Here is a 21,822-nt window from a genome sequence, read left to right on the forward strand (position 1 = left end):
ATGAAATAGCAGCTATTACATATTTAAGAGAATGTTTTTAACAATAACAGAGGCAAAAACCTTAATACTATATTTTACAAGTATCAGAATAGAAGAACTTACTATCAGTGGTTGTTTTTTTTAAAAAAGAACGATTCATCTGTAGGAATCTGCCAAGATATGCTCAAACTAATGTACCTTAAGAGGCTAAGCATTGTTTATATGATATCTGATATAATAATCTTCCTGCTCTACCCATGGAATATTGCTGAAACTGATAGGCATGCAATAAATGCTGGAATGCAGATGGAAATGGAAGTTTTGCCATCTTAAAAAGTCACTTCTGCTTCAAATTATGACAGGCTAGGTAATTCTGTCAAGAACTAAGAAAGCTAAGTAAGCTGCATGTAATATGAAAGACATAATCTTCAAAGCATTAGTACTAACAAGATGGTAAAAAGAGATACTGGGCCAAACTCTAAACAAAGGCAAGTATCTGGAAAGGTAAACCCAGTATTTAAAGATGCTTTTTTTCCCAGGATGTTTGCCAAAGTAGTTGCAAATCTGAGGTGCAGACCGGCAACTTCCTGGGACAAGGATGGCAGAAATTGAAGCCCAAAATCTACCTGAGGTGTGGGGCCTGATAGATATGTATACAATTGTGTATATACAAAATACAGAAGTACCCCAGGCTATAGGAATGCTTCACCTCAGATTCAGAGTGAATGGAAATAAATCAACCTTTTTGTAGACTTTAAGACTGGGTTCTGTCACCAGGGTAGCCAAAGAAACCCAAGCCTCAACCTTAGTTTAAGGTTCTTTCTAAGTGGAAAATATCCCAGGTTCTGACAAAAAAATTTCTCTGGAGGAAGAAACTGTAGGTCTCAAATATTTCTAAAAATAATGTTGTAAATATAGTGACAAACATTTAAACACAAACAGGTACACAAAGAAATAGAACACCGTAACATAATAAATTTGGAGGCAAGTAGAAATTCTAAAAAGGAAAATACAAAACCAAATTTAAAAATACAGTGAACAAATTTAATAGTATTAGAAAACTGACTAAAGAATTTATGAACCTGAACTATAAAATTATAAAATAGAGTAGAAGAAATTATAAAGAATCCAGGATCAAGAGAAGAAAAAGGTAGCTGTCTGATTAAAATAGAATGGACAGAGGCAAAATTTGAAGAGATAATGACTAAAAATTTTCCATACCTGATGAAAGACATCAAACCACAGATTCAAAACTTCAATGATTCCAAAGTATGGTAAATAAAAGGAATCTACAAATAGATACATCATAATAAGAATGTAAGGAAGAAAAGAGAAAAATAAAAGTAACCAGTTTGAGGGAAGTGGAGAAATGATTGTCTTCAATGGATTCAAACTTAACACTCACTTTTCAACAGCAATAGTGAATGCCAGAAAATAGTGAAACACCATTACTGTGCTAAAAGATCTGCAATATATATCATACCCAGGCAAAATATCTCTCAAGAATGGGATAATCTGAAACAAAGAAAAACCAGAGTTTTCACTAATTGCAGACCTCCCACCTCTCTTAAAGCAAATTCTAAAGGATATACTTTAGCAAAGGGTAAAATAATTCTAGGAAAAAAGATCTGAGATGCTAGAAAAAAGAAAGAAGAGAAGAGAGATAAATATATAGGTAAACTATAAAGAATATTGGATTAAAGATCTAAAAATACATTGAGTCAAGAAGGAATAATTGGAATTAAGAGGTTTTTTAAAGTCATTGAATTTTCCTGGAAGAATATAATAGTTGTTGATTAACATTAAATATTGGTAAGTTAAATGTTCAAAACAAGAAATTAGAAAAATGCCCAAATAGAAATGTCAACCTTCTATGGAAAACAGGAAACCAATAACCAAAAATTTTCAAAGAGATAAGTAATAAAAATTCAGAGGGGCAAAGCTGAATTAATAATTAATCCACATTTTTTGGTCAAAGATGGGAGGTTGAACTCACTTGTTTTTCAGGCTTACTGGCTGTGCTGTCTAAAAGCTAGGGGATGACGCAGCATGAGTCTTCCTCAAAAAATTAAAGAGATGATTTTATACTGGTGTCAGTATAGTAGTTTGACAAGTGAAAACTAAACCATTTGTAAAAGAACACACATGAGAAAAGACAAAAAAATGAAACTAATTTCTAAAAACACTATACTAGGGTAGAAAAAACCTCAAAAATATCATTAGAAATGGGAAAAAATGATGAAACATTAGAAATGGAGATTAAAACTCAATAAATAGATACTAACTCTGCACATAATATATACATTTCAATTGAATAACTTGTTTTCTGTAAGACTACCTATAACCAATTGGCTCAAGAAAAAATAGTAAACATTGAATACCGCAAGAATTAGAAAAGAAAATTTTTTGTCAGTTACCTTCCCAATGTCTCAGATGTTTCCAGTGAGTTCTTCCAAATTTTCAAGAGTATTCCTATGCTATATAAATTCCAGAATATTAAAAAAGCTGAAACACTACCCAATTAAATTTATGAAGCAAGAATAACTCTGATAGCAGAGTCCAACAAAGGAAAAGAATACACTATATAAGTATTTCACAATGAGTATATATTAAAAATAATAATTAAATACTACCTAACAGAATGCAACATATTTAAGAGAAATACAGCATAATCAAATAATCCAAAAAATACACAGAGTCCAACAAAGGAAAAAAATACACTATATAAGTATTTCACAATGAGTATATATTAAAAATAATAATTAAATATTGCCTAATAGAATGCAACATATTTAAGAAAAATACAGTATAATCAAATAATCCAAAAAATGTAAAGATCTTTCAGTACTAACATTCTAAATATTTACTATCAATAGTCAAATATGAACATGATTCCATCTCTGCCTTGACTGCAGGGAACTAAAAAGGAAACTGACCCCTTTTCAAGCAACAGCCTATATGGATAGAATTTCTTTGCCTTACTCTCACCACTGACTTTATCACAAGATTATCCTTCTTATGCTTTCCCCATGAATTCTTTAACTTTTTTGGTTTATCCTTTTCCGATATATTTGTGTTAGTAAGCTATCTAGAATTCTGTGCTATTGGTCCTAAATACCATTAAATTTATGCACAATGAAGTTCATCAGGGGATTATTTTAAGAGGAAAAAAATTAAGAAGGAAGGAGAAAAAGGGTAAAAAGGAAAAAGAAAAAAGAGAAGGAGGAAGAATTTTTAAGAATGAAAGAAAATGGACCAAAAAGTAGGCAATAGTTATCTTGAGGAAGAAGAAGAAGTGATTTTGGTTTTCTTCTCTTGGTTTTTGTAATTTTTAAAATAATCAGGTATAACATAAAATGAGAGCAAGCAAACACTCTTTAAGGAGAGAAGAAAAAAGATTAATAATTGTATTAGGTAGTGTTCAACATTTTTTAACATTAAAAGTAACTAAAAATGTGTTTCTAAAAGGAAATGAAAATACCATGAAGATCCTGTGAACAACCCAAACAGTTTTATATCTTGGAACCTCAGTCAAAATATCCTTACAAAAACAAAACAAAATATTCTTCTTGACTGGCTAAAGTAACATGAATATGTACAGCACGTTTTTAGAAATGTATATAATAATATAAGTACACATGAATAAGTATATACATAGTTATGGGCTTATAAGTATGTAAATATATGTGTATATGTGCACATACATACAATAATTAGTGTATATATAGAATTTCTATAGTGCCATCCCTTCTTAGCTATGGCAATAGTTGTCTGAGAATTTACATAACAAGTATCCAATAACATTTAATATTCTAAGCAGTTATACAATTTAATTATTAAATGCCAACAATACAGAAAGCTATTCAGTATATTACCTCATATTTGGGATAGAGGGTTTCCTTCATGACAGATAATGGAACAGAGAATTTAGGTGAAGTTAGATTCCAAAACAACTTCGTCAATCCTGGATAAACAGAGACCTTTGAAAATAATGTAAAAGACTATTAGAAACTAACAAATGGCCCCTAGGGTAAAAACCCAAGCTCTTGTAAAAATTCTTTCTAGTTGGCCACAAAGTGAGGTGATTGGTTCCACAGCCTCTGAAACCCTGGGACAACTTTCATATCCATCAGATTAGCAAAAATGTAAAGTCAACAAGTTTTGCCAACAGTGTGGGAAAATTAGTAGAACCACACTTCAGGCAAATTGGCCATTTCCAGTAAAACAGAAAATATCCATGCCACATCCAACAATTTCAATTCCAGCTATGCATTGTGAGGAAATTCTTACACCTGCATGAAGAGATATGTACAAGGATGTTCACAAAGCAAATGAAATAAAAAGAAAACCCTATCTAAATGTCCATTAAGAAACATTAATAAAATGTATTATATTCATATAACTAAACACTATAAGGCCAATCAAGCACAAAAATTATAAACCATAGATGGATCTTAGAAGCATAATTTTGACAGTAAAATAAGCAAGCTTTAGAAAGATGCATACAAAATTGTGTCATTTATATAAATGTACCTAGAACACACGGAACTATAGCATTTATTGTTGAGGATCACAAATATATCTAGTAAATTATAAAATCATGGACTAGAAAGACCACAATTGTAACTGCCCTTAGGTAAGGAGGCCAAGAAATAGAATTAGGAAGAAGTACAAAAGGACTTAAATTATTTTTAAAATTTATTTTTAAAAACCTGAAACAAGTATGACAAAATGTTAACACAAATTCTTGGTAATGTGTCCTCAAGCATTTGTTAGTTTGATTTCTGTGTTTATTTGTTTCTTCCAAATTTTTTGAAATATAAATTGATCAGGCATAGGGGAATTTTTAGGGAAGTGAAATTATTCCATCTCATATTGGAATTGTGGCTATTTGACATTATGCATTCATCAAAACTTATTGAACTTTATAGCACAAAGAGTGAACCTTAATGTGTGCAAATTTTAAAAAGTCATTTAGAAGATCAAAAAGAATCCCAGAATGGAATACAGAATGTAACAAAACAATCTAAATGAATGAAACAACCTCACTGAAAAGGGTGGGAAGGAAGTTCTGACCTTGGTAACTTTCAAATTAGGATATATAAAGCTGAAGGCAAAAGAAACTTACATAGCACTATACTATAGTTAATAAAGTTGTATCCCCCAGGAATAATTCTGATGCATCTATATATAGATATAGTATATCTATTATGCATTCATCAAAACTTATTGAACTTTATAGCACAAAGAGTGAACCTTAATGTGTGCAAATTTTAAAAAGTCATTTAGAAGATCAAAAGGAATCCCAGAATGGAATACAGAATGTAACAAAACAATCTAAATGAATGAAACAACCTCACTGAAAAGGGTGGGAAGGAAGTTCTGACCTTGGTAACTTTCAAATTAGGATATATAAAGCTGAAGGCAAAAGAAACTTACATAGCACTATACTATAGTTAATAAAGTTGTATCCCCCAGGAATAATTCTGATGCATCTAAATATAGATATAGTATATATCTATACATCTAGTATAGATGTATACTTCTATACTGGAACTGAACAATTAAGTAAATGGATGGAGGATGGTAGCAACCAGGTTTGTCACTGTTAGAATGATACTTCAAAGAAAGCAGGGGAGGAAGCTAGAATGATCCATGTGGTACTGATTTAGAGCTGGGAAAACATCAGTATGAACTCATGTTTTGCTTAATTTAGACAAAGATGATTATAAATAGAAACATTTTTAATTATATGTGTTTACAAGATTTAGTTTGCCATATATTTCCTTGCTGTGTCAGCTGAGACAACTAGAAGCAACAATGACCCAGCAGGAACAAGCACACCTAATGCCTGATCTTGGTTTCTACTTGCCTTTGCCAATAAAGGGGATCAAGATTTCTTGTGGAAATGACTGATTCTATGGACTGGGGAAGGAATATACAAGATGAGCTTGGAGCATCTTGTATTGCCAGAAATCAACAAAGTGTTTTTTAAAAAGTCCCACAATGCTGGAATATATCAAAGACACATAAGAGCCAACTGAAGGAGATCTCAATGACCAAAGCTTGAACAATTTCAGCAAAATAGTAATAATAATTAAGTGGTATTGGATTATAACGCAAAGTATAGCATAAATATCCATGAGTCATACTGATATAAATAATAAATAAGTGGGAAGAATAGATAAATCTCCTGCACAGACAAATTCAAATTAATTTTTGTATATACGCTGCCATTTGTATATATACAACCACACATTCTTTCAGTGTGTGGTTGCATATAATGACTTCCTTTCAAAGAGCACATTACAGAAAGAGGAAAAAAGGGAAACTGCAATGAAGAAACCTGGCAAACACTACCTTAGCCAGGTGATTAAGGTTAATTAAACATCAATGGTGATAAGTCATGTTGATAATATGATATGATGTGATGAAAATGGCACTTTACCTTGATGGTCTTCCTCCCAAAATCACATCAAGCAAATACCCACTGGGGGACAGTCTACAGAACACCTGACCACTACCCCCCAAAACTATCAAGGTCATCAAAAAACAGGAGTATCAGAAACCATCACCGCCAAGAGGAGCCTGAGGAGACGTGGCAGCTAGGTGAAATGTGGTGTCCTGGGTGGGATCCGAGAACAGAAAATGGGCATCATGTAAGAACTACGGAAACCCAAAGGAAGTACAGGTCTTAGTTAATAACGTATACATACTAGTTCACTGATTTTAACAAATTTATCATACTACTGTAAGATGCATTAGTTTCCCAGGGCTGTGTAACAAATTACCACTGGGTAGTTTAAAATAATAGAAATGTATTATCTCACTATTGTAGAGACTAGAAGTCCAAATTCAAGGTGTAAGGAGGTCCATGCTCCCTCTGAAGGCTCTAGGATGGAATCTTCCCTGCCTCTTCCTAGCTTCCAGCGGTTGCCGGCAATCCTTGGCATTCTGTTGTTTGCAGCAGCACCATTCCAATCACTGCCTCCACGGTCACCTGGTCATTTTCCCTGTGTGTCTGTGTTCACACAGTGCTCACCTCTTACAAGGATGCGAGTCCTATCGGATTTAGGGCTGACTCTAAATCCAGAATCATCTCATCCCAAGTTCCTTAATTACATCTGCAAAGACCCTATTTCCAAATAAGGTCACAGATAATGTGGGTTAGGACTTGGTCATATCTTTTTGGGGCCACTATTTAACCCACTGTTATCATATTAATAACAGGGCAAACAGGGTGGGTGATGTATGCGCACTTTCACACTGTCTTTGCTATTTTTCTGTAGGTCTGAAACAATTCTAAAAATTAAAGTTTATTATCAATAAACTAACAATAATAAGGCACACAATAAAAGAAAAAATAATTTTAAAAAATAGTTGGGGGTGAAATTAATTGGCAAAAATTTAAGCATTCATGAGAAATTTTAAAGAAAGTGTGGTAAGATTTTTGAAATAGGTGTTTGTTTCCATGGTATTGTTGATAATTGTGTTTTCTTTAATAATTTTCACTGACCTTCAATAATATTTATTTGGACTATACATTTTTCCCAAAAATATTTTCCACCAGAAAAATGAGCTAGAATTGTTTTAAAGCATTAACTTGCAAGCATTAGTCCAGCATTAATTCTGAAAACTTAACAGTGACATCTCCTGGAGTGTGGGTGTTACACAGACTTTCTAGAGTAATATGCAAAGGCCCAAACACAGTAAAAAAAAGATTCACAATTATAACGTGACACTGAGTTTTGACCACATTTATTTCTAGTGAGAATTACTTTAACTACTCCATACACTTGATCACATTTCCCATCTACCAACAGAGTAATTAGTGAAAGCAGATTTTGCAGTTGCCAGGTTAATTGGTTCAACACAGGAATTTAAAATAAGTTTCTGTCTCACTCATCCTCTGTTGCACTGGGCACACTACATCACTTTATGCTGTAGAGACCCAGAGCCAGGAATTTCTTGCTAAAAGATGAATGAACTCTTCCAAAATCAGTTAACCACCCTTCTTCCAAAGATCACCTAGAAATTTGGAAGATTTCAGGTATTCAAATACATAACAGTACAGTACAGTAATTCTTTCCATGTAGTAGACAGACTTCCAGCAGCTTATGCATCCATAAAAAAAGGATTCCCCTGGAGATAAGCAAGATCCAAGCCTCTAAGTAGGAAGAAAGGGAACTATGTCACTAAACAACAGTACTTTGCCCTCAAAGAAAAGCACAGAATTACCTTCAGGAAAGAATTTACTAAATTAAATTAGTGAAGAAACACTCATTATGGTAAACTGGATTCCCTAGCAATGCTAAGAACTAAAGAGGCCTGAGAAAACAAACAGAAGAGTTGTGGGTTGCTAGAACTTGACAGGATATAGAAATTCCACAGCAAAAAGTTTTCAAAATGTGGCGTGAGACTCTAGAGAGCCTCAAGACCTTGCTGTGACCTTTACACACTTGAAAACCATTTCCTTAATAATACTAAGAAGCTACTTGCTTTTTCCACTGTGTTGAAATTTGCAATGATGCTATAAAAAAATATTGAATAAAACTGATGGTGGTAAGTATGAATCAAGGGAGCCACCTTAAAAATACCTACCAAGAAACAGGGAAATTATTAATTTCATTAAATCTCAACTTTTAAGTACACATCTTTCTAAAATTCAGTGTGACTGGGAAGTACACATAAAGTGTTTCTGTGTCCATGTAAAGTAGGATGGTGATTTTGGGGAGAAGCAAATGTACTGTTGTTAAGAGTTTTGAACTGAATTTGCCACCATTTCTATTTGAGAGGACAAACATCAAACTACAGTTATTCAGACTTGGGTATGTGGCAAAGATTTTCTTGAAAATGAATGAAGCAAACCTATCATTTCAAATTAAACAATCGAGAGTATTTGTGCTAATGAAAAATGTAAGCTGTTAGCAAAAATTAGAATTGTGGAAAATTTGTGTCCCTCACTATGAGCTTGCCAGGTTCTCAATGCTAAAAGATTTTTCTGATAATATTAAAAATAAGATATTTTGATATTTTATATATAGTGAAATGTATCAACATTTCAAGATCTACATAACTTGATAAATATTTTCCAAATAACCAATGTATAATATTACAAAATCATAAATGAATTTTTTAAAAATCTATTCAAAGTACAAAATAAATTAATAGATTTTAATGTATTTAGGTATGAAAAAATTCATTGATATTGTTTCAGATTTCAATTGCAACAAACTTTTTGAACTGTACAAATTATCATTTAATATTCTCTTTTTACCTAGGTTTTATTTCTCTTATCTTTTTTTTAGTCCAGTGACCATATATTCTTATTAAACGTTTTGTTTTCAGATAATTGTAGATTCAGATGCACTTTTAAGAAATAATACAGTGAGATCCCATTTATCATTTACCCAATGTACCTCGAAGGTAACATTCTGGAAAACTGTGTTACAATATTACACATTACATTTGACATTGAGGCAGTCAAGATACAGAACATTTCCATCACCATAAGGACCCTTCATGTTCTCCTTTAGGAGTACACTCATCCCCATTCCCCCACATCCTGAAGCCCTGGAAATGACTAATCTGTTAATTTCTTTAATTTTGTCATTTCAAGAATTCTAATAATGAAATCATATCATATATAATCTTTTAGAATTGGCTTTTTTCAGCATAATCTCTCAGGATTCATCCTTATAGTGGCATGTTCAGTTTTTTAAAAGCTGCCAAGCTGTTTTTCCAGAGGTCCAAGAAGGGAGTTTTTTAAATTAAGAATTCAATCTCCTTAATAATTATAGGGCTATTCAAATTACCTTTTTCATATTGAGTTGTGGCAGTTTATGGAGGAATTGTTCCATTTCATCTAAGCTGTCAAATTTATCTATGTAGAGTTGTTCATAGTATTCCTTTATTATTCTTCTGATGTCTTCAGGGTCTGTAGTGAACTCTTTTGTTTCATTTCTAATATTGGTAACTTGTGTCTTTTCTCCTTTTTTGCTTGTCAGTATTGCTAGAGATCAATTTTATTGATCTTCTCAAAGAACTAGCTCTTTCTTCATTGATTTTCTCTATCATTTTTCTTTTTCAATTTCATTGATTTATGTTTTCTATTATTCATTTCCTTGCTTGTTTTGGGTTATTTTGCTGTTCACTTTGAGGTTCTTGAGGTGGGGACTTAAATTATTGATTGGTAATCTCTCTGTTCTATTGTAAGCATTTAGTGCTATAAATTTCCCTCTTGGCACTGCTTTAGCTATGTTCCACAAATTTTGATATGCTGTATTTTCATTTTAATTCAGTTCACTTGATTTTCAATGTATTTGTTTTAATCCCTTGAGATTTCCTCTTTAACCTATGGTTACTTATAATGGTTTTGTTTTGATTCCAATTGTTTTAGAAATGTTTCTGTTACCTTTGTTATTTATCTCTAATTTGATTCCACTATGTATTTGTCCTATCTTGATATACTTCTGTGGAAACTTAAAAAGAATGTGCATTCTGCTCTTTTGTAGTGTTCTATAAATTTCAATTAGATCTTATTGGTTGATGGAATTCTAAGTGTTCTATCAATTATTAGAGAGGGGTGTTGAGGTCTCCAATTATAATTACATAATTGCCTATTTCTTGTTTCAGTTTTGCTTTACATATTTTGCAGGTCTGTTGTTTGGTACATCTACTTTTTAAGTTTGTTATGTCTTCCTGGTAGGTTGACACTTCTATCATAATACAAGGCCCCTCTCTGTCTCTTCTAACTTTCTTTGCTTGGAAGTCTACTTTATCTGATATTAGTACAGCCACTTCGACTTTCTTTGATTAATATATGCATGATTTACCTTTTTTAATATTCTACCCTCAAGTTCCCTATATCATTATATTTGAAGTCAGTTTTTATAGACATTACATATTGGGTCATGTTTTTTTAATCCACTTTGCAATCTGATACTTAATTGGTATATTTAGACAATTTATTTATATTTAAGTTAGGAATTTGATCTGCCATTTCATTTTCTTGTGTTCTGTTTGTTCTCACTGATTTCTTTTCCTTTTCTGTTTTCTTTTTCTTGCCTTCCTGTTCTTCGGCCATTTTTTGTAATTTCACTTTTATTTATTTTTGAGATCTCTTTGTGTAGCCTTTTAGTTTTGCTCTTGGAATTACATTATATAAATGTAACTTATCAAAGTCTACTGATGCCATCATTTTACCAGTTCAAGCATTGTCTCTAATCTTACCTCCCCTTATGCCTCTTTATCTTTCCCCATTTATAACTGTCTTAACATTTCCTCTATTGACATTTAACAAGATTTTTTTGCTTGAACTGACAAACATAATTTAGAAAATAAAAACAGAGAATGAAACTCTACTGCATTTGTATAGCACAGAGAAGACGAGTAATGATTCTACAGCATCTTACTATGCTGATGGACTGAGTGTAATGGCATATGTGGTGGTCACTTGATAATGGGGGGAATCTAGTAACCACAGTGTTGCTCATATAATTGTATAATAATGATACCAACAAAAATTAAAAAACAAAAAACTCTACTGCATCTACCCATATTTTTGCTTTACACATTTTTGTTCCTTGTAGATATTCCAACATTTCTCCTTCTGTCATTTTCTTGCTGTTTAGAGAACTTCCTCTAGCCATTCTTTTAGGGCTAGTCAGCTAGCAACAAATTCTCTTAAATTTCCTTTCATCTGAAAATGTCTTGATTCCCCTTCGTACCTGAAGGATAATATCTCTGAATATCAGACTCTGGGCTCACAGTTCTTATTTCAGCACTTGAAAAAAATGCTCTGCCACTGCCTTCCAGTCTCCACGGTTTCTGGTGAGAAATTTGGTACCACTGAAATTTGTCATTAGTTCTCAGAAATTTGACTATTATATAGCTTGGTACAGATTTCTTTAGATTATTTCCTCCTTGAGGTTTGCTCAGCTTCCCAAATATGTTTAATTCTTTTGCTAAATTGGGGACATTTCCACCATTATTTCTTCCTGTACATTTTCAGTCACCCAGTGTTCTTTTTCTTCTCTTCCAGGACTGCAAAAACACACTTGTTAGATCTTTTGCTTTTCTCCCACAGGTCACTAAAGTACTGTTAATATTTCTCTCAGTCTATTTCTCTTTGTTGTTCAGATTAGATAAATTCTATGGTTCTGTCTTCAAGTTCAATGATTCTTTCCTGCCTTCTCCATTCTACTTTTGAGATTTTATTTTGTTACTCCTACACTAAGCTTTTTTATTTTAGTTATTACATTTATTCATCTAAAATTTTCATGTTTCTTTGCTACATTTTCAATTTCCTTTCTGTGTATTTTTTAATGAGGTATACTTGACATATAACATCATATTAACTTCAAGTGTACAACATATGATTCAATATTTGTATATATTGCAAAAAGGTTTCACCACAATAAATCTAGTTAACATCTGTCACCATACATAGTTACAGCAATAAGAACTTTTTTCTTGTGATAAGAACTTTTAAGATCTACTCTCTTAGCAACTTCCAATATGCAACACAGTATCAATTATAGTCAGCACGCTCCACATTACATCCCTATGACTTATTTTATAACTGGAAGTTTGTACCTTTTTATTCCCTTCCTTCATCCCATTTCACCTACTTCCCAACCCCCACCTCTGGCAAACACAATTTCTTCTTTGTATCTATCTGCTGTTTTGTTTTAGATTCCATATACATGAGATCATAGGCTATTTGTTTTTCTCTGACTTATTTATTTCCCTTAGCATAATGCCCTCAAGGTCCATCCATGTTGCAAATGGCAAGATTACATTCTTTTTTATGATGAATAATATTCCACTGTGTATATATGCTACATTTTCTTTATCCATTCATCTGTTGGTGGGCACTTAGGTTGTTGCCATATCTTGGCTATTATAAATAATGCTACAATGAACATGGGGGTACATCTTTTCAAATTCATGTTTTTGTTCTTTTCAGATAAGTAACCAGAGCAGGTTTGCTGGATCATATGGTAATTCTATTTTTAATTTTTGAGAAACCCCCATACTATTTTCCATAGTGGTTGTACCAATTTACATTCCCACCAACAATGCACAAGGGTCCCCTTTTCTCCACAGCCTTGTAACACTTGTTATTTCTTATCTTTTTGATAATAGCCATCCTAACAGGTGTGAGATACAGGAGTGAGGTGATAACTCATTGTGGTTTTGGTTTGCATTTCCCTGATGATTAGTGATGTTGAGAGTCTGTCATGTATCTGTTGGCCTTCTGCATGTCTCCTTTGGACAAATATCTATTTAGATCCTCTGCCCATTTTTTAATTGGATTTTTTTTGGCTCCTGAATTGTATGAATTCTTTATATATTTTGGATATTAACCCTCTATCAGATACATGATTTGCAATATTTTCTCCCATTCAGTAGGTTGCCTTTTCAGTTTGTTGATGGTTTTTTTTGCTGTGCTGAAGCTAATTAGTTTGATGGTCTCACTTGTTTATTTTTGCCTTTGTTGCTTGTACTACAGATTAATAATATAATTTGAATCCAGGTTTGTTCTTTCTCAAGATTACTTTGGCTATTTGGGGTCTTTTGTGGTTCCACACAAGTCTTAAGAATGTTCCATTTCTGTGAAAAATGCCTCTGGAATTTTGATGGGCATTCATTGAATCTGGTCTGTTTTCTTTCTGAATCTTTTATGTCTTTAAATTTGTTTCAAGTATGTTCATAATTGCTCATTGAAACATTTTTAGGATGTGGCTTTAAAATCTTTGTTAGATAATTCTAACAAGACTATCATTTCAATATTGGCATCTATTGATTATCTTTTTACATTCAGCTTGAGATTTTCCTATTTGGGGTACGATTTGTTATTTTCAATTGAAATTTGGATATTTTGGATTATGTTGTGAGAGTCAAGATCTTATTTAAACCTTCTGTTTTAGCTGACACTCCGTGAGGCCTCCTCTGTACCATACAATGGGGATGAGGGGAGTGGCTCATTACTACTCAGTGGGGAGGAAAGTCCAGGACACCCATGGGGCCTCAACTGACAAGACAGAAGAGAAATAACATTAAACACTCCTGTGAGATTAAAAGTCCCTGCTCACACTCATCCTTCTTCGACATCCCCCTGGCAGGGGTGCTAGAGTGCCTCATTATACTCTGGCGAGAGTAACAGTCTACATTTCCCACTAGGCCATTGCTGATGGGGGCAGTGGAGGGTTGGGGTGGGGCAACTGCTGTGGTGTTTGGCTGGAATAGAGCGGTTATTGTCCAAAATTTTTCTGTCTTGCTAGGCTTCCCTTTTCCTGGTTATTTGGCTAAAGAGAGCAGGTTTCTGTTGGGGCTTTTTTTTTTTTAATTTACCTGTTTTTGTTTCTAGATAGCAGCTTTTTCAGCTCAAAGTCTAGGATATATGAAGTTAAAAAGAAAACCCAAGGAACTAACTCACCACCATGTCATTTCTTGGGTCCAATTTCTAGTTAGTGTACTCTTTCCACTTTTCAGTCCTCTTTAGCAAGAATAATAGGGAAGAGTCAAAATACTTTTGCCTCATCTTTTCCAGAAGTGAAAGTCTTATAACTAACTTACAAGAAACTAACTCTCATTAAATTTTTGGCATATTATCAAAAGAGAATGTCAATAATTATGTTAAAAGGCTATTGAAATTATCTTTTTTTTTCCAACTACAAATCTGTGTGAGACCAGAGTTTTCCTCATATATTTCAACCAAAACAACCTCCTACAGAACTGAATACAGAAGAGGACATACAAAACAAATAAAGCAACCCTAGTTTTCTCATTAAATTTTTTGTTTTCAGATATATAATTATTTTTCATAAAAATACTTTGTAATGTATGACTCTATAACTATTAATTTTAATAGATAAAAATAAACCTTTAGCATTTTTTCAGTGTTAATTTCCAACTTTTACAAATGTCAATAGTTACAACCCACTCAAATAATTATTGAGGTCCTCAGTAATTTTTAAGAGCATAAAAAGTGTTCTGAAACATAAAGTTTGAGAACCTGTGACATCAAGAAAACTGTTATTAAAAGAAGTTCTTACTTCCTCTCCCAGTATCTGTAGGCATGGTTTGTGAGCATGCTGTCCAGTTCCTTGTGCCATTTCAGGTGGTATCCCTGCTATTGTTGGAAGGACAGCAACATAGTCTTGCCTGTCACCAGCAACAGGAATTCCTTGCAGTATTCTATAGTGTGATGAAAACACTAAGTTTGTTTTTTGTTATTGATATAGCAAAAGACATTTGCTCTCATTTTGCGTCTCTGACGAAATAAATACATTGTTTGATATCTGTTCTAAACATAGATTATGCAGAGGTCAGATGATCCAAAATGGGAAATAATTTTAAAGTAATCTATGTTTCATTATGAATCCATTTTAATAGTAACCTTTATGATGGTTTTGTTTCATTGTATTGGAATAATAAATTTAGCCTATAAAAGCCTGATTACAAAAAAGGAAAAAACTTTTCTATACCTTTTGATCATAACCTGTTCCTCACTCAAGCTCACAGGAAATAGTTTCATTTCTTAGACTGAGACAAAACATCAGCCTAAGCAGAACTGCATTCTCACATTAAAGTTTTCTTTCTTGATTCATATCTTGCCAGAATAAACAGAAAACTGTTATGGTATTAGGTATACCCTTCTAGACTACAAACTACATACACATTAAGACATATATGAAGTACAAAACTTACAAAAGCCTTAATTGAGCCAAAGAAATGAAATTTGAAGGCAAAATATGTGATTAAAGACTGACAGACTGCTTGAAAATATATTAATTTTTACATTGCTGTGCTTACTATAAAAGAAATATGAGTATAAAGTGGGCCCACACCTACTACAGCTATATCAGTTTCACATGGAAGTATTCAGAGCCCATGTTCCCACTTTTTGATATACCATTATATGGACAATCACTTTATGAGCCACCAAATGTTAAGACTAACCATATACAAATACAACTGACTTCAGTTACAATCTGCTGAAACCCTTAGATCCTATCATACCAGCTTTACAAAAACAGGCCCACCCCAAGGTAAGCTGGAGAGGGCTGTGCCAAAGTAGAGTCATGCAAAGAAGCTTCCTATCTCATCTAGTCAAACATTTGAATTCAAAGAGAAGATAAAGTTCAACTCCCAGCAGGGTGAATATAGTATACTGCTACGCAGCACAATCCATCCTCCTTTGAATGTGCTTTCTTGAACTTCAGAGGATAGAGAGGTAAAACTGTCCAGCAGCCAGCATCCTAGATATGATTTAGGACCCACTCACATATAATTTGGAAGGCAGAAAGTTCTGATATTTTTTGCTGGCAAGCAGTCATGGCAACATTGGGTTCTGTAGCAGTGTTCCATGTCTTTCTTTTGTAGGTTGGCTTTTTTTCCCAGCAAGCAAATCAGACATGGTGTGGCTGCAGAGTCAAAGCCACAGTAACGGCCATCTGAATCACATGTAAGGAGTCATGTTGCCAGTACTGGCTTGCAGCTTTACCTTCTTCCTGACTATGTGGGAAGAAACAGTTCCTTGGGTGGCCAGTTAAGCGCGCTGTATGAGTCATCTCTGGAAACCCTCCCTGCCTAAAGCCCATTTTTACAATATTTCCATTTTTTACAATATTTTTACAATATTTATATGCCTTGAATTGCCATTACTAAATCTCTTTTTACTTAAAACAGTTAAAATATTTCTGTTTTCTGCAACTGAATTCTGACTGATATATCCAGGAAAAACAAAAACAGGATAAATTCTATTGGTTAGAATAATGAGCCAGGAGAGTAGATTCATCAAGATCAGGAAAGCACTTCTAAGATCAGGGAGAAGGATGATCTGAGAAGCCACATGAGGCATTACAGTATATTTTCCTGCCCTAAATCAGAATCAAGGTAGCAAGAGTCATTCACATCTTACTGTCATTTCACATTCCATAGGTGCACTAAGGAAACAGAAATTCTGGTTGGCTGGAAGGAAAATGAAAAAGTCATTAGACATTTTAAGAGTGCATGGTTCTCATAGAAATGTGTGGGAGACCTTAGTGGACAGGCTCCAAGGGGAGCAACTGTTCCTGTAGGACAAAGATGAAATCACTTAAACTTTGAAACTTTTCTCCAGATTTTCTTGTTTTGTTCTTTACTTCCAGAGAGAATATACAATCCTTTCCAGAGTTCTCTCATTTGAAAAACACAACCACTTCAGTGGTTTAGACTGCAAATCTCAGATCCAACCTGTCCCTCACTCCCAACAGTAATTTCTAGTCCAGACCCTTCTCCCTCAGGGGTCTCTCCTGTCCACTGCATTTTCTCTCTTCTGACTCCCATGACATCATCTTTGCCGGTCCTTCTTTCCAGACTCTCCCTCCTTCGGTCTGTGCTCTACACCCCTGCCGGGGTTGTCATTAGTCACTCCCTTTCCAAATACTTTAATGACTACACACACAGTATAAAATCCAAGCTCATGCATCTGACATTCAAGATCCTCCACAGTCTTGGCACCACGTACCCTGCCAATCCTCTCTCTCCTAACAGCTGTCCCAACCTATGTTCACTATGCAAATGGTGTCCTAAATGCTGAGATTACTACAGTGAATGCAGGGAAAACAGCCAAATCAAAATACAGTACAGTGTATGGAATATTATTCAGTCATAATAAGAAAGGAAATCCTGCCATTTGCAACAACATGGATGGATCTAGAGGGTATAATGCTCAGTGAAATAAGCAAGCAAAGGAAAACAAATACCATATGATTTCACTTACTTGTGGAATATAAAAGTGAAGCAAAACAGAGGAAGACTCGTAGACACTCAGAAGTGACTAGTGGCTACCACAGGAGAAAGGTGGGGGCAGATGAGGGGGGAGGGGGAGGGGAATAAAGGGGCACAATAATTCACAATCACAAATGTAAGTTGGTCACAGGGACAGTAGTACAGAGTGAAGGATATAGTCAGTGATTCTGGTAACATCTTTCAATGCTGATAGATAGTAACTGCACTAGAGAGGGTGAGGATTTAATAACATGGGCAACTGTTGAACCACTGTGTTGTACATTTGAAACCTACATAAGATAGTATATCAAAGATACTTCTAAAAAATAAAAGGGCCTCAAAAAAAATTACAGTACAGTGTGGTTATGAAATGATGAAAAGGCCTTCAAATCTTGACCCCTCCATGAGACCTTTACAAATCCCCCTTTGCCCAGTCAAAATTCATCTCTGCTTTCCTAATTTTCCTGCTGCATTTGATCTGCTCTTTCTTTATGGAATATACCACATTTTATTGTGTATATCTCTTTCACAGTAGATCATAGGCTGGTTGGGCAAGAAAGTGATTCTTACTCATTTTCTGTCTCCCATGGATGCCAATGCAGTAGGTACTGAATAAGTACTCTTGAATTTTGGCTGAGCAAGAAGTTCCAAGGCAAAAGCCAATCCCAGACCTTATCCTGGGAAACTGAGAATCCTTGTTCATCTGATGTACTGCAGTGGTTCTTGAAGGGTGTTCCTCAGCATCATTAGCATCACACAGGAACTTGCTAGAAATGCAAATTCTTGAGCCCCTTCACAGCTGATGAATCAGAATCTCTGGTGGAGGGCACCAGCCATCTGTGTTTTAACCAGCCCTTGCAGAGGATTCTGATGCATGCTGACATTTGAGAACCACTGATATATTACAATTTCTCCTAAAACAATCTGGTTATAAGAATATCCTGGGGTGCTTATTAAATCTTAGCTTCCTAGATCCCTCTTCTAGAAATTCTAATCCAGTGAGTTTGGGATACAACCTGAGAACTGACAGACTTATCAAACACTTCAGCTGGTCCTTATCCTCAGGTGGAAGCGTAAAAACTACTGATGTGGTGGGAAAAACTAACTTTTGAAATGAAGCTAAAAATCAGGATTTTAGCCCTAGTTTGCCACTATATGGGGTTGGTCAGTTTTCCTTCTTAAGTCTCAGGCTCCTTATCTACTATGCAGTGGTGATCTGATCTCTTGGCATCTAATGCTTATAAATATGTGTGAGAGTTTACATGTAATACTGCTCATTAAGTGGTTGATATTAGAGTCATTACTGCTATTACCATTGAGGGATTAAACACATCCATCTCTCTCAGTGAGTTAAACCTCCTTGTAGTCAATCTCCCATGGAGCTAGAAATGTGATCACTATTTCTTATTGTAGGTTGCTGTCAAAAAAGTTTGCTCTAAGCTGTGAGTACCTTTTAAAAATATCAGTGTTAGGAACATTAGGTAGAAAGATGGACATGAGCAGCCAGGAAAGGGGAAGATAAAGTTCAAGGAAAAAACTGCCCGAACCGTGCCAGGGTAGGGGATCCCATGCAAAGACAACAAAGGCTTTGCAGGAAAATAATTTCCTTGCCTATCCGGACCAGGCCAAACCAGTCCCAATCAAATCCCAGCATAGGCGCAATCTAACAGAACTAAGAACTGTCCAAACCGCACTTCATCATGGGAAAGAACATGCGCACTGAGAGGGATGGCTCTATAGATGGACCTGTCAATCAAATAACCCCACCTTGTTAATCAAAGAAGGCAATTTAAGGCTTCCTGCCTAATGGACCAGGGCCTTTGTCTACCTGATTCTGGCCCTTTCCTCCCTTGGAGTGTATTCAAATAAAACTTTCACTCTGCTTTGCTACTGTGTCTCTGCCTTTCAATTCTTTGTTACAGTGGGGACAAGAACCAGAACAAACTCAGCCCAGCAATATCTGCACACATGTTCTATGAGTTACATAAAAGTAACTATGTGCTCCAGGCTATGAAGCAGGGAGAAGAGGTATCCCTCCAGCAACCTTCTCCCCTTCTTGGTGTGGCTCTAACACAGAAGTTCTCCCAACACATCTTCACTATCTCTTCCGTAGTGAATTCATCTTGCTCCTTGGGAAGCAAAACCTGACAGAAGCTTCACAGTATGCAGCTCATAGTCACTTTCATGTGACTCAAAGATGTATTATAAGAATATTTAAGAGTGCTCATGCACAAAAGTTTCATCAGAATAATACGTACATGCAATAGAGTATTCTATTTCAGATATCTTTTTTTCTAAGTAGTCATAGCAAGCCACTAAATTGATTTCACAACCTATTTCTTGGGTCACAATCTAGAATTCAGAAAATGGTAACTTACAAAGCATGTTTCTTGAAAAGTGAACTCCTAGATCTAGGAGAGACTTGAGGAGTTCATGTTCTTGAGGATGCTAATTTCCTTTAACACATTATTTAAGATAAATACTTTGAATACTTTTTAAAACTTTAGAAATAAAGTCTTAATAAAATAAAAAATCTTAAGAAGAGTAAAAATATAACTACATGATTTTTTTAATAAAATATGATTAGGTAAAACTTTGAATTATTGCAACTTCATTGCTACATGCAAACAGTGACATCTGGTGGAATGATACTGTTTTGCTTTAAAAAAAAATTCCATCTCCCACATATTGGCAGTTATAAAACCAATAAATGTCCATATAATTATTTTAGGTATTTCCAGATAAAAACAAATATACACAAATTTAATATTTTATCTAACATTGATAGTGCATACTGAAATGACATTTTGTTATCCCAATCTGTATTTTTAAAAATATGCTTAAGGTTTATTTACTTACATATAGGGGTTAATTGTTGAAAACGGATATGACAGAAATGTAATTGAAGTTACTATCGATTCTACTTCTAACTCTACCACCAATTGTGATTTGGGATACAAAATTTTTCCTGAGTTTCCTCATCTATAAATGTGAGGTTAAACTAGGAAAAGGCTAAGATCTCTTTTGACTCCAATAATGTGATTCTGTGACAAATTTCACCAGCTAGACTTCAAACAGGAATTAAGTCTTATGCACTTTGGCATAATGTCTTGGGTCATTGCCTGGATTGTGTAGCAAGGAATAAGGCCACGTAAGGGGTGGGGAGTGGAGCCAGGATTACACCTGACCCTTGAGAATGGCAGACAGTGCAGGAATGGGGGATGGTGGAGGAAAGTCAGTTCCAGATACCCAAGGTGGAAGGAAATGTAGAGCAAAAGACAGAACTCAATATTTCAAATGCAGTATGACAGGCCACAGGGGGTGGTACAACAAAAGTGGCATCAGAAAGGTCTAGCATGGGACAATGGCACAATCTAGTAGGCGGCAGCCAGTGACAGGGAACACAAAACCAGGCAGCATTCAGTGAAAGCTTCAGTAATTAAGTAATTAATATCAAAGAAATCTACCACAGTTAGGAAGGCTCCAGCCCTGGCTCAGGACTCAGGATCTCAGTTCTTAAGAGAGAATAAGAAATATATCTTAATATAAGCAGAAACCCTACTTCCACAACTGGGTCACAATGGATCAGATACAAAACACCAAGGATGAGTAAAATATGCTTATCTCAGATTACTCAACTAGAGCTCTTCATATTTTTGCTATTTTATGTCAAGATTGCTTCTGAAATCAAGATGAGAATGAGTATTCAGAATGAAGCATAAAGAAAAAAAATAAGTCTTCACAAGTTCACAGAACAATATGAGATACAATGGAAACCACATTTAGAATCAAAGAGACCTGGACCTGAATCCTAGTTTTTACCAATTCTACATACATGGACTAGTCACCGTCTCTGAACTGCATTTTCTTCATTTGGGAAATGGAATGATTTTATTGACTACATAGGGTTATTTTTAATCCTAAATTATATAATAAATGCACTTTCTATTAGATAATTTCCTATTTTCCTAGTCAAGTATTACTACCCTATTTGGAGAGTTCAGATAAAATATTTCAAATGGATGCACAAGTTATATAGTTGATTTTTAACTCTAAGTATTA

At 34.5% G+C, this 21,822-nt stretch overlaps 1 protein-coding gene across 10 annotated transcripts in view; it reads right to left on the bottom strand.

Moving 5' to 3' along the window:
• TTC6 (tetratricopeptide repeat domain 6) overlaps nucleotides 1–21,822 on the bottom strand; it is a 200,054-nt gene that overhangs the window by 84,397 nt on the left and 93,835 nt on the right. For all 10 annotated transcript variants that reach the window (XR_012120542.1, XR_012120544.1, XR_012120543.1 and 7 more), the window contains 2 exons: nucleotides 15,042–15,183; nucleotides 3,855–3,959 (listed from right to left, as the gene is read on the bottom strand). Coding sequence is in view for 7 of the 10 variants with exons in the window: in XM_073211314.1 (XP_073067415.1) it covers nucleotides 3,855–3,959; nucleotides 15,042–15,183 (247 nt within the window). In the remaining 3 variants the exon portion in view is untranslated. The remainder of the gene's footprint in view (nucleotides 1–3,854; nucleotides 3,960–15,041; nucleotides 15,184–21,822) is intronic.

Source organism: Manis javanica, chromosome 8, assembly GCF_040802235.1.
Source record: "Manis javanica isolate MJ-LG chromosome 8, MJ_LKY, whole genome shotgun sequence".
In the NCBI taxonomy this organism is placed as follows: Eukaryota; Metazoa; Chordata; class Mammalia; order Pholidota; family Manidae; genus Manis; species Manis javanica.